Source organism: Phyllostomus discolor, chromosome 7, assembly GCF_004126475.2.
Source record: "Phyllostomus discolor isolate MPI-MPIP mPhyDis1 chromosome 7, mPhyDis1.pri.v3, whole genome shotgun sequence".
Lineage (NCBI taxonomy): Eukaryota > Metazoa > Chordata > Mammalia > Chiroptera > Phyllostomidae > Phyllostomus > Phyllostomus discolor.
Window position 1 is genome coordinate 99468248 of NC_040909.2, and position 16426 is coordinate 99484673.

General features: G+C 42.1%; 1 protein-coding gene and 1 long non-coding RNA gene across 2 annotated transcripts in view; one reads left to right on the forward strand and one right to left on the reverse strand.

Moving 5' to 3' along the window:
• The window catches only part of LOC114514660 (cytochrome P450 7B1), a 162691-nt gene extending 159726 nt beyond the window's left edge, over positions 1-2965 (reverse strand). Inside the window, exon 1 of the mRNA XM_028533882.2 lies at positions 2105-2965. Coding sequence (XP_028389683.1) covers positions 2105-2217 — 113 coding nt within the window. The 5' untranslated portion in view covers positions 2218-2965. The remainder of the gene's footprint in view (positions 1-2104) is intronic.
• Positions 2149-16426, forward strand: part of LOC118501718 — a 30333-nt gene continuing 16055 nt past the window's right edge. The window contains exon 1 of the long non-coding RNA XR_004904362.1: positions 2149-2268. This is a non-coding gene — a long non-coding RNA (uncharacterized LOC118501718). The remainder of the gene's footprint in view (positions 2269-16426) is intronic.

Sequence of the window (16426 nt, forward strand, 5' to 3'; positions counted from 1 at the left end):
GACCTTTATTTTTATGCCAGTACCAGATGGTTTTGATTGGCCTTGTAGTATAGTTTGATATCAGGTAAAGTTATTCCTCCAACTTTGTTCTTCTTTCTCAAGACTGCTGTGGCTATTTGGGGTCCTTTTGTGGTTCCATATCAATTTTTGGAATATTTGTTCTACTTCTGCAAAATATGACATTGGTATCTTGATAGGAATTGCAAAAAAATCTATAGATTGCTTTGGGAAGTGTGGGCATTTTAATGATGTTAATTCTTCCTGAATATTGTATATGCTTCTACTTATTTGTATCTTCTTCAATTTCTTTTAAAACATTTTTATTTACCTATTTGTTTATTTATTTAGAGAGATTGATTTGTTGTTCCACTTATTTATGTATTCATTGACTGATTGTTTTAAAGATTTTTATTTTTGGGGAGAGGGATAGGGAAGGAGAGAGGGAGAGAAACATTGATGTGTGGTTGTTTCCCATGTGCCTCCAGCTGGGGGCCTGGCCCCACAACCCAGGCATGTGCCCCAACCAGGAATCGTGCTGGCGACCCTCTGGTTCGCAGGCTGGTGCTCAGTCCACTGAGCTACATCAGCCAGGGCCATTGGTTGATTCCTGTATGTTTCCTGACTGCAGGATCAAACCTGCAACCCTGGCATATCAGGGTGACACTCTAACCAACTGAACTACCTGGCCAGGGCTCTTTTTCAGTGTCTGTCTTTAGTATTTTATAATTTTCCAAGTACAGGTCTTTTACACCTAGATTATTGGAACAGAATAGAGCCCAGAAATAACTTACACCTTTATAGTCAATTAATATTTGACAAAGGAGGGAAAAACATATAGTGGTGGACAGATTTCCTAGTCAATAAATGGTGTTGGAAAAATCGGATATGTGCAAAAAAAGTGAAACTAGAACACCTTCTTACATCACATACAAGAATAATCTCAAAATGGATTAAAGATTTAAATGTTAGACTCAAAACCATAAAAATCCTAGAAGAAAATATAGGGAGTAAAATCTCAGACATTTCTCACAGCAATATTTTTTCTGATATATCTCCTCAGACAAGGAAACAAAAGGAAAAAAGGTGGGACTACATCAAACTAAAAGCCCAAATGCCCATCAGCAGAAGAATGAATATACATGACTCATAGGCACAGTTGGGAGCTGGGTGGTGGAAGGCAAAGGCAGAGAAAATGGGGACATCTGTAATAGTGTCAACAAATTTTTAAAAATCTGTGGTATATTTACAAAGTGGAATACTACTTGGCTGTAAAAAACAGAAGGAAATCTTACCTTTTGTGACAACATGGATCAAACTGGAGAACATTATGCTAAGTGAAATAAGGCAGCCAGAAAAAGACAAATATCATATGATTTTACTTATATGTAGAATTTAATGAACAAAATAAACTAACAAAAAAGAAACAGACTAATAAAACAACAGCTGTCAGAGGAGCGGGCGTTGGGTGCTGGGTGAAAAAGGTGAAGGGATTAAGCAAAACAGACAAAAGACCTTCATAGACAGACAACATTATGGTGATTATCAGAGGGAAAGGGGAATGGAGGGAAATAGGAAAGGTAGAGGTACTTTTATTTCGCTTTTTCCAGATGAAGTACAATGAGGTGAACTGAAGCAGAGAGGCACCCAGAGTTACCGTCCATACCACACAATTCCCTGAAACATTCAGTTTTAACCAAATGAAATAAATGTAAAACAAAATTCCCCTCCCGAAATGCTCAATGAATTCTAGGCGCTGAAGTTATCAACTCGCTGTAAGAAGGCACCAAAATGTGTTTGGAAGCCATGCGTCATGCATAATGTATAAGACAAACCTAAGGCTTATTACAAACTGTACTGGAACAGCATATCGAATTGGGTCCCGGCGCTTTCATGTGTATGCGTATGTACGGGAGAGAGGCAGAAAAAGCCTTTATCATTACACAGGATCTCAAAAGACGCCGGTGTCCCGCAAGTTTCGACTATCTGCTCCCAGAATCTTGGAGGGGTCTCTAGGTCATCTGATTTGCGCACGGTCCAGGGGGCCCAGAGCGCATGCGTGGCCCCGGCCGCGGGGCCGCGCAGGGAGGTCTCGGGGAGGCTTTACCTGGTGCGCCGGGCACGTAGGCACAGGACCAGGAGGAGCAGGGCCGCGGCCAGGGCCAGGCCCCAGGGGCTGAGTAGCCGCTGCAGCAACGTCTCCAGCGGGAAGCGGCCCATGCTCTCAGACACCTCTTCCGCCGTCCGGTTCGCGCGCGACCCGCGACCGCAGTGAGCTGCTCGGGTCTCTCCCCGTGGTGCGGGCGGCGACTCTGCAGACTGGCGCGGTTTCTCCTCTGCGCGCAGTCTGGTCGAAGAGGCTGGCCTGTCCTGGGCACTGTCGGGATGTCACGGTGGGACCCCTGGAGGCTGGGTCTCAAAGTTCCCGGACACCCCTCCCCCGGCACCACTCCCACCCACGCGCACCGCCCCGCTCGGCTACGCCTCCCTCCTGGCTGCTCCTTGAAAACAGGGCGGGAAGAAGGGCCGTAGAAAGGGAAAGCGTTGGGTTTTCCCGAGAGTGAGCCTCTAAAGGCCTGGAGGAGGGGGATTTCTGTTCTGACTTGGCAGTGAGTGTGGCTTGGGTTCTCCATCCCTTAGCCCGCGCCCCTCAGGAGGGACCTTGCTTGCCCGTTAGGAGAGCAGGACTTTGCCCGCCACGTTCTGGCGCCGGGGTTCTCTTAGCACCCGAGAGTCCAGCAGGTGGGTGGCAGATACCTGCGGAGTGCGCTGCCTCGGGCTGCCTTGTCACCCTGCACGCCCTATTTGCTTTTGTTGAGAGTGTGTTGTGTGTAGGGACAGTCCCAGAGCCCGGAATACCCAGGCCCGGAGTACAGACGCGCAGCCGACCCTTCAAGAGCCCCAAAGTGGCATACAGCCCAGCAACGGAGAAGAGAGAGAGAGAGAGAGGACTGCAGAACAACTGTAAGGGCCCAAGTAGAAGTGGTAGAAACCCCACAGGTTGTACTTAGAAAGAAGGGAGAGATTTTAACATACCTTTTCCTGAGTAGTCACCATGCACATGCAACTTCATATGTTTATTTACTCTCCACACAAACTTACGATACAATTCTTAGCAGGGTTTTAGAGAACATATGAGACTCAGGTTTAGTAACTTACCCCAGTTTGTTGATAAATAAAAAATAATAACCATTCTAACCAAGGCTATTCCAAGACAACTGTGGGATTTTTTTTTTTTTTGCAATATTTTGTTCCAAGGATTCTCTCTGAACTATTATCACTTCAGAAATGCCCTCCATACCTCTGACCTTTGATCTTTCCAGCCCATCCTGCCCCTGTTGCCACCTCTCTACAACATAGACCTATTCTGCTTTTACAGTGTTCAGAGTCCTTCATAGTTGCCTCCGTGATAAAGTCGTAAATCTCCGACTTGCAATGAGAAGCCCTCCACAATTTCTGTTCATGGTACAATTCCCATGGCTAGCACAGTTCCACATTCATTAAAGCTTGAGCCAATATGTCCCTCACAATCAGCCCTTTCACATCTTTGTTTATGATACTCATTCTGCACGAAAATTTTTCCTCTCTTCCCTAAATACTAAAATTTTGCTTACCCCTTCCTTTGAGAAATTATCCCTAACTACTTTTGGCTGTTGTTTTCATTGTATTTTTTCCATTACCATTTATCCCCCTTATAACCTCTTCCACCTCCATCTCCACCCCATAATCACCACACTTTTGTCCATGTCCATGAATTCTTTTTGTCTATCGCTCCATCCCTGCACCCCCATATGTTACTCTTCTCTTGTAATTAATGTTTCTCCTCCATACTTTTAACAGTCTCTACTTTTCACCCCATCACATTTTCCCACTACATCTGAGTTTTTTCTGACCGTCTTTCCTGTTATAGCAGGTGGAAACCATCTCTTGGATAATCATGTCTGCACCCACTCTCTATCCCCCAACTTCCTGAGCCCATACCCTGAGGTAACATATTTGGAAGGATTTTGCATGTGTCTGGCTGTTAGTCAGTCTGCATAACTGAATTACTGCTGTGTTGTTGTCCTTGGCCTCAGAGCTGTGAATGGCTGGGCCAGCATTGGAACCCTGATGTTTATGAGTATCTATCTTCATCTCTGACTCTCATTCTAGGGTCTTTCTACTGCCTCCCCTTCCTCCTGCTGTAAATTCAGTTTTCCAGGAAATCCAAAAGGGTACAGTGAGCCAACAGCTACGCTGCCTCCTCCAAAAGAAAGCAAATTGGTTTCCATCACTGTTTGGCCAGCAGAGCCCATTTACAGGATGGTATCCATGCTGTGCATTTCTGTAACCATGGCAGCAATCCCCTCTTCTTGCTAATTTTCACAAGAAGACTCAACTTTTGTACTTTTATTTTCTGTTCGGTCACCTGGAAGACTCACCTGTGTTAAAATATAGTAAAAATATCAAGTACTAATCAATTTTTGAACATTTACTAAGTGCTAAACATTTTAATTTTTATTAAACAATAACAGCAAACACCTGCAGTTGATCACATTGTCCCCTAGAAATGAAAGGAAAAAGACTACACTGCCACCTACTAGATTTGGTTAGCAGCTATGTCATATTCCTATGGTAGCAGTATAGAACCTTACTTAGAAGATAGTATACACTTAATACTTTTTAAAAATATTTTATTGTTGTTCAATTATAGTTGTCTGCATTTACCCCCCATCATTCCCCCTAACCCCAGCCAAACCTTGCTCCCTCCCTTGCTTCCTCCCCCACCCTTGTTTTTGTCCATGTGTCCTTTATAGTTGTTCCTGAAACCCCCTCCCATTATCCTCTCCTACCTCCCCTCTGGTTACTGTCAGATTGTTCTTAACTTCAATGTCTCTGGTTATATTTTGCTTGCTTTTTTCTTTTGTTGATTAGGTTCCTGTTAAAGGTGAGATCACGTAGTATTGTCCCTTACCACCTGGCTTATTTCACTTAGCATAATGGTCTCCAGTTCCATCCATGCTGTAGCAAAGGGTAGGAACTCCTTCTTTCTCTCTGCTGCGTAGTATTCCAGTGTGTAAATGTACCGTAGCTTTTTGATCCACTCATTTACTGATAGGCACTTAGATTGCTCCCAGTACTTGGCTACTGTAAATTGTCCTGCTATGATTATTGGGGTGCATAGGTTCTTTTGGATTGGTGTTTCAGTGCTATTAGGATATAATCCCAGCAGTGGAATTGCTGGGTCAAAAGGCAGTTCCATTTTTATTTTTCTGAGGAAATTCTGTACTATTTACCACAGTGGCTGTACCAGTCTGCATTCCCACCAACAGTGCACTAGGGTTTCCTTTTCTCCACATCCTCTCCAACACTTGTTTGTTGAATTGTTTATAATGGCCATTCTCACCAGTATGAAGTGGTATCTCATTGTGGTTTTAATTAGCATCTCTCTGATGGCCAGTGATGCTGAGCATCTTTTCATATGTCTCTGGGCCCTCTGTATGTTCTCCTTGGAGAAATGTCTGTTCAAGTCTTTTGCCCACTTTTTAATTGGATTGTTTGTCTTCCTGGTGTGGAGTCATGTGAGTTCCTTATATATTTTAGAGATCAAACCCTTCTCCAAGGTATCATTGGCAAACATGTTTTCCCATATAGTTGGTTCTATTTTCATTTTAATGCTGTTTTCTTTAGCCATTAAGAAGCTTTTTAATTTGATGAGATCCCATTTGTTTATTCTTTCCTTTATGTCCCTTGCTTTAGGGGACATATCAGTGAAGATATTTTTGCATGGAAGGTCTTGAGATATTCCTGCCAATGTTTTCCTCTAGGACTTTTATGGTGTCATGACTTGTATTTAAGTCATTTACCCACCTTGAATTTATTTTTGTGTATAGTGTAAGTTGGTGATAGAGTTTCATTTTTTTGACTATAGCGGTCCAGATCTCCCAACACCTTTTGTTGAAGTGGCTATTTTTACTCCATTGTATGTTTCTTCCCTCTTTGTCAAATATTAATTGACCATAGAGACTTGGGTTTATTTCTGGACTCTCTGTTCTGTTCCATTGGTCTATGTGTCTGTTCTTATGCCAGTACCAGACTGTTTTGATTACAGTTGCCTTGTAATACAGTTTGAGATCAGGTATTGCCATCCCTTCTAATTTGTTCTTCTGTCTCAAACTTGCTACAGCTATTCAGGGTCATTTATGGTTCCATATAAATTTCTGAAATGTTTGTTCTATATCTGTGAAATATATCATTGGTACTTTAATAGGGATTTCATTGAAAGTATAAATTGCTTTGGGTAGTATGCACATTTTGATGATGTTAATTCTTCCAATCCATGGGCATGGTATATGCTTCCATTTGTTTGTGTCTTCCTTAGTTTCTTTCTTCAGTGTTGTGTAATTTACTGAGTACAGGTCTTTTACATCCTTGGTTAGTTTTATTCTTAGGTACCTTATTTTTCTTGTTGCTATATCAAATGGGATTTTTTTCCTGATTTCTGTTTCTGATATTTCATTTTTGGTATACAAAAATGCCTTTGATTTCTGAATATTGACTTTGTATCTCACTGTTTTGCCAAGTTCACTTATTAGGTCAAGTAGTTTTTTGGTGGAGTTTATAGGATTTTCTATGTACACTAACATGTCATCTGCAAACAGTGACAGTTTTACTTCCTCCTTTCCAATTTGGATGCCTTTTATTTCTTTTTCTTGTCTGATTGCTGTGGCTAGGACTTCCAGTACTATGTTGAATAGGAGTGGTGGAAGTGGGCATCCTTGTCTTGTTCCTGATCTTAGTGGGAAAACTCTAAATTTTTGCCCATTGAGTATGATGTTGGCTCTGGGTCTCTCGTACATGGCCTTTATTATGTTGAGGAATGCTCCCTCTAATCCCACTTTGCTAAGTGTTTTTATCATAAACAGGTGCTGTATCTTATCAAATGCTTTTTCCAAATCTATTGATATGATCATGTGATTTTTGTCTTTTGTTTTGTTTACATTATGTATTACATTTGTTGATTTGCAAATATTGTACCATCCTTGCATCCCTGGGATGAAGTCTACTTGATCATGGTGTATGATGTTTTTAACATATTGCTGGATGCAGTTTGCCAATATTTTGATGAGGATTTTAGCATCTATGTTCATCAGTGATATTGGCCTGAAGTTTTCTTTCTTTGTTATGTCTTTATCTGGTTTTTGGATTAAGGATGAGCTAAACCCTATCATTCACTGAAGAGTTTGGGAGCCTTCCATCTTCTTGGGTTTTGGGGAATAGTTTGTGAAGGACAGGGGTTAGCTCATCCTTAAATAATTCGTAAAATTCTCCTATGAAACCATCTGGTCCAGGGCTTTTGTGTGTCAGGAGTGTTTTGATTACTGCTTCAATTTCATCAGCTGTTATTGGTCTGTTCAGGTTTTCTGCTTCTTCTTCATTCAGTTTGGGAAGATTATATTTTTCTAGAAATTTCTCCATCTCACCTAGGTTTTTAAATTTTTTGGCATATAGTTCTTTGTAGTAATTTCTTACAGTCCTTTGTATTTCTGTGGTATCAGTTGTAATATCTCCCCTTTCACTTCTCATTGTGTTTATTTGGGTCCTCCTTCTTTTTTTCTTGATGAGCCTGCTTAAAGGCTTGTCGATTTTTTTTATATTTTCAAAGAACCAGCTCCTGGATTTATTGATCCTTAGAATTGGGCTTTTAGCCTCTATGTTATTTAATTCTGCTCTGATCTTGGTTATTTCCTTCCTTCTACTTGCTCTAGGCTGTTTTGTTCCTCAAGTTCTTGCAGGTGTAAGGTTAGGTTGTTTATTTGAAATGTTTCTATCTTTTTTAGGTAGGCTTGTATTTCTGCTATATGAACTTCCCTCTCAGGACTGCCTTGGCTGTGCCCCATAGGTTTTGGATTTTTGTGAGTTTATTTTCATTTGTTTCCAGAAACTTTTTGATTTCTTCCTTAATCTCATTCTTGACCCATTCTTTGTTTAATAGCATGCTATTCAATCTCCATGAGTTTGAATGTTTTGGGGGTTTTTTTCCTTGAGGTTAGTTTCTGGTTTCAGTCCCTTGTTGTCAGAGAAAATGCCTGATATGATTTCAATTTTCTTGAATTTGTTGAGGCTTGTTTTATGTCCTATTATGTGCTCTATCTTTGAAAATGTTCCATGTACATTTGAAAAGAATGTGTATTTTGCTTCTTTGGGATGAAAGGCTTTATATATATTGGAAGATCTGTCCATTTTTGACAGTGGGGTGTTAAAATCCCCTACTGTAATTGTGTTGCTATCAATATTTTTCTTGAAGTCTTCCAAGCTTTTTTTATGTATTTGGGTGTTCCTGTGTTGAGTGCATATATATTTACAATGTTTATGTCTTCTTGATGTCTTCTTCCCTTGAGTATTATGAAGTGACCTTCTGGGTCTCTGTTTATGGGTTTTTTTGAAGTCTATTTTTTCTGATACGAGTATCATTGCCCCAGTTTTTTTTTTCCTGTCCATTTGCTTGGAATATTTGTTTCCAGCCCTTCACTTTCGGTCTGTGTAGGTCTTTTGTTCTGAGGTGGGTCTCTTGTAGGCAGCCTATGTGTGGGTCATGATTTATTATCCATTCAGCTATCCTGTGTCTTTTGATTGGAGCATTTAATCCATTTACATTTAAGGTTATTATTAATAGGTACTTATTCACTGCCATTTTTTCATATTTGTGTTCTTCTCTCTCTCACTGTTTTTCTTCCTGTTCTTAAAACATACCCTTTAGCATCTCTTACAGGGCTGGTTTGAAGCAGGTATATTCTTTGAGGCTTCTTTTGTCTGGGAAGCTCCTTGTTTGGTCTTCCATTTAATTGAGAGCCTTGCTGGGTAGAATAATCTTGGTTGCAGGCCTCTGGTTTTCATTACTTGGAATATTCCTTGCCATTCCCTTCTGGCTCAGAATATTTCAATTGAGAAGTCAACTGCTAACCTTATCAGGGCTCCCTTATATGTTACTTCCTGTTTCTCCCTTGCTGCCTTTAAAATTCTCTCTTTGTCTTGGAATTTTGCCATTTTAATTATGATGTGTCTTGAAATGGGCCTCTTTGGGTTCCTCTTGATTGGGACTTTCTGTGTTTCCTGGATTTGTGTGACTTTTTCTCTCATCAAATTAGGGAAGTTTTCCATCATTACTTTTTCAAACAAGTTTCTATCCCTTGCTCTTCTTCTCCTTCTGGTATCCCTATTATATGAATATTATTACATTTCATGTTGTCCTGAATTTCCCTTAACCCCTCTTCATTCTTTCTGAGCCTCTTTTCCTTTTCTTGCTCTTTCTGTGTGTTTTTTGCTACCTTGTCTTCCAGCTTGCTGATCTGATCCTCTGCTTCATCTAGCCTGCTTTTGATTCCTACTGTGTTCTTCAATTCAGAAATTATATTCTTCATTTCCTCTTGGCCCTTGTTGATATTTTTTATTTTGTTTTTCATGCTGATAAAGTTTGCAGTTAGTTCACTGTAGTTTCCCTGTAGTTTTTGGTAATTCTCTGTGAGCTTATTGAGCTTCCTTATAACCATTGCTTTGAACTCACTATCAGATAGTTGAGTTGCCTCTATTTCATTTAGCATTCTTTCTGAGGCTTCCTCCTTTCCTTTCATTTGGGGATTGTTTCTTTGTATTCCCATTGTTTGTGAGACTCTTCTTGTTAACTTCAGCTTCTTAAATTGATTGGTTCTGACTCTCTGGATCTATGGTGTGAACTTCTATGATAGGAGAGCTGTGAGATTCAGTAGTGCTGTCTCCTTAGTCTCCTGAGCTTGCTGGTCTTGGTCTGTTGTTTATGTTAGCTCTCTGCATGTCTTTGGGTTTTGATTGTTGTTGGATCTTTCTTTGGTGGGTCCTTCCCTCCAGCTGGTTAACTGAGGGTCATTCCATCTACCATGTCTTGTATTCTATTGTGTGGGTGTGGACAGACTGTATTAAAGCTGGTTCTTCTATCCATATGAGGTTTTGAGGCTTCTCTCTAGCTATTGTTCAGTTGTTTATTCTGGGTAATTTCTCTGCCTTTTAGTTGTATTTGCAGATTGATCCTGGCTGGAGGTTAGTGCATCTTCCACTCACTCCTTCACCTTCTTCTGTTATTATCTGCTGGTGGTTCCTTTGTTGGTGGGTTTTCTCCTCCAGCAGGTATACTAGTGTTCACATCTTCCACCTACTCTTTTATGTGGTCAATTGGAGGAGGAAGGCAAAACAGATGAAGACAGTGGGAGTGTATTCTATAGTATTTAAAGTACCAACCTGTAGAGAAGAAATAGGAGATCCTTTGGATATGTATAGTGTTAACTATAATATTTCACCCAACTAGCCAATTTTTAGAAAGGGTGGAAAAAAGATAAGACTCTTTTTGAGGGGGGAGTTTTGTGAGTTGTATCTAGAAAGCAGTGAGCTTGTGGGAAGCCAGAGTATGAGACATAGTGAGAGCAAAGGATAGAAAATAGGTGTAGTGTGTGAGAGAATAGAGTTAACCACAACAGTAATCAGTTCCAGAAACAGTGAAGGGAGCTAAGATCCGGGAGGGGTTCAGTGTAGTATTTACAATGATATGGAACAGCAATTATTTACAATAATAATGGAACAACAATCGTATGACAGAATCTATGTGATCTGAATAACAAGAGTGGGAAGTACACAACCTAGAGTATTGTGCTATTGAAACACAAGTGAAATGAGAGAAGGAGAATTAAAAATGCACTATGAAAGGGAGAACAAGGAAAACCAGTCAAACAATGAGATTTAACAAACCAAGCAAAGAAGACTAAACAGAATGAAGAGAAATAAAAAAGTATGAATAGAATAAAAGATGTAAAAATAATGAAAAATAATAATAATACAAATATACAGTAAGTTGCAAGTTCTCTAGAGTAGCAAAGTTAAATTTGTCTCACTGTCTCAGTTGTTGGGATGACCCCTCTGTGGGTCTAACTCTGGTTTTACACAGCTCCAGGTTTTATTGTCTTACTTGTGGGAATTTAAAAAAAAAAAAAAGAAAGAAAGAAAGAAGAAGAAGGAAAAAAAAAGCCTCCTGCTGGCTTTAAACCAGCCAAGCCAGTTCTGCTCATCTTCCTGGCTGCAGCAGGCTGAGAGGGGATTGGTTTCACTTTTCTCCCTTCCTGTGGTTTTGTGGGCATGGGGACCAGGTCTGAGCCACCCACTTCGCAGTTGCCCAGCCTCCAGCCCAGTTCCTAGGTTTGCTGCTGGGCCCCCAGTACCCTTCTGCACCCAGCCTATGCCTTCAGTCCATCAGTTGCACTGCCCTTGAGGTGCACCAGTTAGGGGCAACTCACACAGCTCATTCTCTCTCTTTGCTATCCTAGATGCTAGGGATTCTCAGAGTCTTTTCAGGGTAGTTCAGCTACCCCACTGAGTTAAGTCTTTCTGGGGATTGCTGACTCCCTGAGCCCTGCTGCTTTTCTCTGCTGGGGCATCTCCACCTTCCTTTTAGTGACCCAGTCACCCCACAGGGCCGGGGCACCACTGTGGCTGCTGTGCCAGACATGAGCATGCACCTCCTGTACTGCTGGGCCAGGGGCAGTGGGTTGGCACTCAGTGCCCCTGGGGCTCTGGGCGTGAGCACTCAGCCTCTGCTGCTGGGGCAGGATGGGCAGCCACTGGGACACGGGGTCAGGTGCATACCATCCCCTGGCTTCTGGTGTAAGCTCAAGGCCTCCTCTGCTGTGACTACAGCCAAGACAGGGTGGGGGCAGGTGGGGCGGTGGTATGCCACAGGTGTTGCAGGTGAAGTTGGGTGCCCTCTGCCACTGCCGAGGGTAGGGGTGCAGCCTCGGTCCTTGCAGCAGAGGTGGGTGCATGGCTGAGGCTGTGGAGGCTGCACCAGTGCAGCCAGGGGCAGCAGGGGTGGCAGGGGTGGCTGCTGCGGGAGAATTCCCTAAATAGCCATCAAGTGCCTCTTTTTTTTTCTTTTTGAAAAATTCCTCTGTTTAAGCCTGCCCCTCCAAACAAGCACCTGGCCTCTCACACAGCCCAACTCTCCAACCAGACCAAGGATGCACCAGGTCAGGGTCCATCTCCACCCAACTCTTCCTAGCCAGCATCCACGATCTCAGCAGGTGCACATAGCCCCTGTGTGTTTGCCACTTTGTCCTTATTCCCCCCAGCTACTTCAAGCATCCAGGTCCCTCCTGGTGCTGCTCAAACCTTGTTTAGCAGGGGAGGGAACCATTGACCTGGTTCCCTTGCAAGAACCCTGCAGCAGACCCAGGGGTGCCAGCCTGGGGCTGTAGCTGCCCTGGTCCCCACGCTGCTCCCAGGGACCTTATTGTCCTGAAGCACTCTCCTTACCACCAGATTTTTCAATGTCTTCTACAGTTTTGGCCTCCAACCTTCATATATGCTGGGATACCTTTGGCTGTTCACTCTTTCTCAGAAGACTGGCTAGGTGTTCCACCCATGTGCATGAGGAGGTGGACTCCACTCCCACCTATCTTGCCGCCATCTTCCACTTGATATTCACTTAATACTTTTTGAGTGTTTCTCTTGTGTTTTCCATTTCTGTTAAAAGGAGCCTTGATTCTGTAAACTGATCTGGTTGAAATAAAATCTGAAGACACCTTTGAATCCTCTTTTGTTTTTGTAACCCAATTACAGCATCATTATCTTCAGTCCAGTTCAATTTCTTTTACCTCATACACATGCCTTGATTCCCATCACTTCTCTGACAGAGATGACCAATTGACTCTCCATATCTACTTCTTTTTCCTCCTCAGGAATAGCTCTCAATCTTTAGCTGAGCATGAGACTGTCCAATGTACACGCTGCTTCCCCAGCCTCCCTTATAGTTAGTTGTGACCATGTGACTCAATTCTAACTAGGTCAAATGTAAATTACTACTCTGGAAAAGCACATTTAACAGGAATGGACACACTCTTTGCCTCCTTGCCCTTTTCCTGCTGATTAGAGTGTGGATAATATATTCCTGGAACTCAAATGGCCCTCTAGCACATTTAAATATGTCCCAAATACTGCATTTAATATTGTTTTTTGTTTACATGAAATTTGTTTACAAAATACCTGGGTATCCTTTCATTTTATTTGCTAAATCTGACAACTCTAGCTTAATTCCAACACAAGGGTTCAGAAGGCATACAGATAAGACAAGTATAAAATTCTAGCTGCCCGACTTTCCCCTTCAGAACCCAGCCACAAATTGTTCCTTCAACATCACATACCAGTGTTAGTGCCTTGTGTACCTTGACCACACTAATTAAACCCGGGCCAACAGTCTGATCCAAAAGAGTGATGGTGTAGCCCTTAGACTTTGAGGTATCCAAATACGGACATATGTTCAGTATAGATAGCAACTGATCTCTCTTCAGAAAACATTGACTTTGAGACACGTGGAGATAGAGAAATACAAGCAAAATCAGAATTGAAAATGAAGGAGTAAAGGGAGAGGATGATACATTGGAGTTTCTACAATAAGATCCATGAAATCCAGATGATGACCAGCTTAGGTGACCCTCATCTACCAGCTGGTAGGAGCTGTCAGCCTCTTCCTCTTTTCTCTGAGCAGTGATTAGTGCCTGGATTCTGTCCCTACTTCTCTCCCTTGAGGCCTTCTCTTGATTCTAAAGATCCTATTTGGAAGTCACCAAAATTGAATAATGACTATTTTCCCTTGCATTGCAACATCTATGTCCTGATTCTCCTGGCCTGACTTTGAAAACACTGATAACACTGAACTGAGATCTCCAAGTCCACCTACGTAGTCAAGAACTTTTGTTAAGTGCAAATACTGTCCTGGACTACTAGAGCTATAAAAGTGAATGAGGTGGCCTTACCTTCAAAGGGCTGGGACTAAGGGGACCAAAAGTATTAACATTGGAAAGGAGAAAGAAAAGAGGCTAGTCAACGTGAGACTATAGTGTGACAACTAAGGGATTTGAGAACATGCATCCATATAGCTTCAATCCTGTTGCAAATTGGGCCCGGAGAAGGGTAGGCTATAAGGTTCAGTTGTTGGGAAACAATTGAAGTTGCCACTGTGGGAAATGTAAAAGCAGAATTTTACACATTCTTTTTTATAATATTGGTAAGTTCCAAAAATCAGATTTGACTATTTAAGCCTGAAAGGGTCTATCAACTTTTGACATAAAATGTATATTGAGTTTTGAGTTGAAAGGATTCAGAACCAACCTCCTCAAGATGTGCCGGGACTTCCAGCAAGATGGAGGAATAGGTGGACGCACCGTATCTCCTCGTACAACCAAGATTAGAAAAACAGTAATTTACAACAATAAGTTATTATCAGAATAACACCCAGATCCGGCAGAGGATTTATCTGAATGGAAGTCGGACAGCCAAGAAGTTGAAGTAGACCCGTATATCCAGACTGGTAGGGGACAACGAGCCGGGCGGACGCGGGGCTGGCTTGGGTTGGCGGCGCGTGGAGGTCCGGGAAAGTTTGGTGCGAAATCGGCGCAACAGCCATCTGGGGGCGCAAGAACGCAGCGGTGATCCCTGAGTACGCAAGCTGTGGCTGGCAGACCCAGTGAGGCAGCGATTGTGGACCAGGGCAGAGCTCGCGGCCCAGAAGCCCAGACAAGGGTCTGAGTCCAGGAGGACGGAACTATCGCCATTGTTTTCTCCCGTCCCACTCCCGCTCCCGACCCACCCCCACATATAACGTCACAATCTAGCGACTGGGGTGCCCAGCCCTGGTGAGCACCTAAGGCTCCGCCCCCCACCGTAACAGGAGCGACCAGACCAAAAAAAAAAAAAAAAGGAGAGACGGGAAAAATATGTTTTCAACAGAGCAAATCAGTCCCCCAGGACTCATCCTTTTGAGCGACCAAGAATTAGCCAATCTATCAGATGCACAGTTCAAAACACTGGTGATCAGAAAGCTCACAGAACTGGTTGATTTTGGATGAAATTTAGATGAAAGAATGCAGGTTACCATAAAAGAGATGTAGGAAGATACGCAGAGGAGAGCCAATAGTGAAAGGAAGGAATATGAGTCTCAAAACAATACAATGGACCAGAAGGAAGATAGAATCAACCAAGCAGGAAAGCATGATGAAATAAGAATTCAAAAAATTGAGGAAAAGATTAAGAGCATCCAAGACACCTTTAAACGTTCCAATATCCGAATTACAGGGGTACCAGAATCGGAGGGGGAAAAGCAACAGACTGAGCACGTATTTGAACCAATAATAAAGGAGAACTTTCCCAATCTGGCAAAGGGAACAGTCTTCCAAGAAATCCAAGAAGCTCAGAGGGCCCCAAAGAAGTTGGACCCAAGAAGAAACACACCAAGGCACATCATAATTACATTAGCCAAGGTAAAAATGAAGGAGAGAATCCTAGAAGCAGCAAGAGGTAAGGGAACAGTAACCTACAAAGGAGTTCCCATCAGACTGTCAGCTGACTTCTCCAAAGAGACCTTCCAGGCAAGAAGGGGCTGGAAAGAAATATTCCAAGTCATGAAAGATAAGGACCTACATTGCAGATTGCTCTATCCAGCAAAGCTCTCATTTAGAATGGAAGGGCAGAAAAAGTACTTCTCAGATAAGGTCAAGTTAAAGGAGTTCATCATCACCAAGCCCTTATTTTATGAAATGCTAAAGGGACTTATCTAAGAAAAGAAGATAAAGAAAAGACATGTATAGTAAAAGGACAGCAAACTCACAAATATTAACAACCACACCTAAAGCAAAACCAAAAGAAACTAAGTAAACAATTAGAACAGGAACAGAACCACAGAAATGGAGGGCACATGGAAGGTTAATAGCAGGGGGGTGGGAGGAGGAGAGAGGGGGAAAAGGTATAGAGAATAAGTAGCATAGAATGTAGGTTGAAAATAGATAGGGGGAGGGCAAGAATAGTACGGGAAATGTAGAAACTAAAGAACTCATAAGTATGACACATGGACATGAACTAAAGGGGGGAAAGGTGGGTGGGAGGGGGTACAGGAGGGAGGGGAGAAAAGGGGGGAAATGGGACAACTGTAATAGCATAATCAATAAAATATATTTTAAAAAAAAGATGTGCCACTTTGGTCTATTAATTATTTTGCACTGAAGTTAATTGAGACCCTGTGGGCTCAAGAGAAAAATTTACCTCTCCCTTAAATAATTTAAATTCAGAGCCTTTCCAATAATAAGAGTCACCAAAAAATAACTGTTTATAACCTATCTACACAGCAGGACAAACTTCTAATTACTGCTCTTCTCTTTGTCCTGTAAATTGCCCTCCTCCTCTCTGAAGTCCCAGTGCCTTAACTCTTTGCTTGACTCCAAATGTCATATATACCCATTTTAACCTCTGTCTCAGAACCTTTAGTGTATTGGTTCCCATACATGCATAGGCAAATTTGGTTATTTTCTCTTGTTAATCTGTCTCATGTTGATTTAATTATTAGACCAGCCCTAACATCATAGAAGGTGAATTGAAGTTA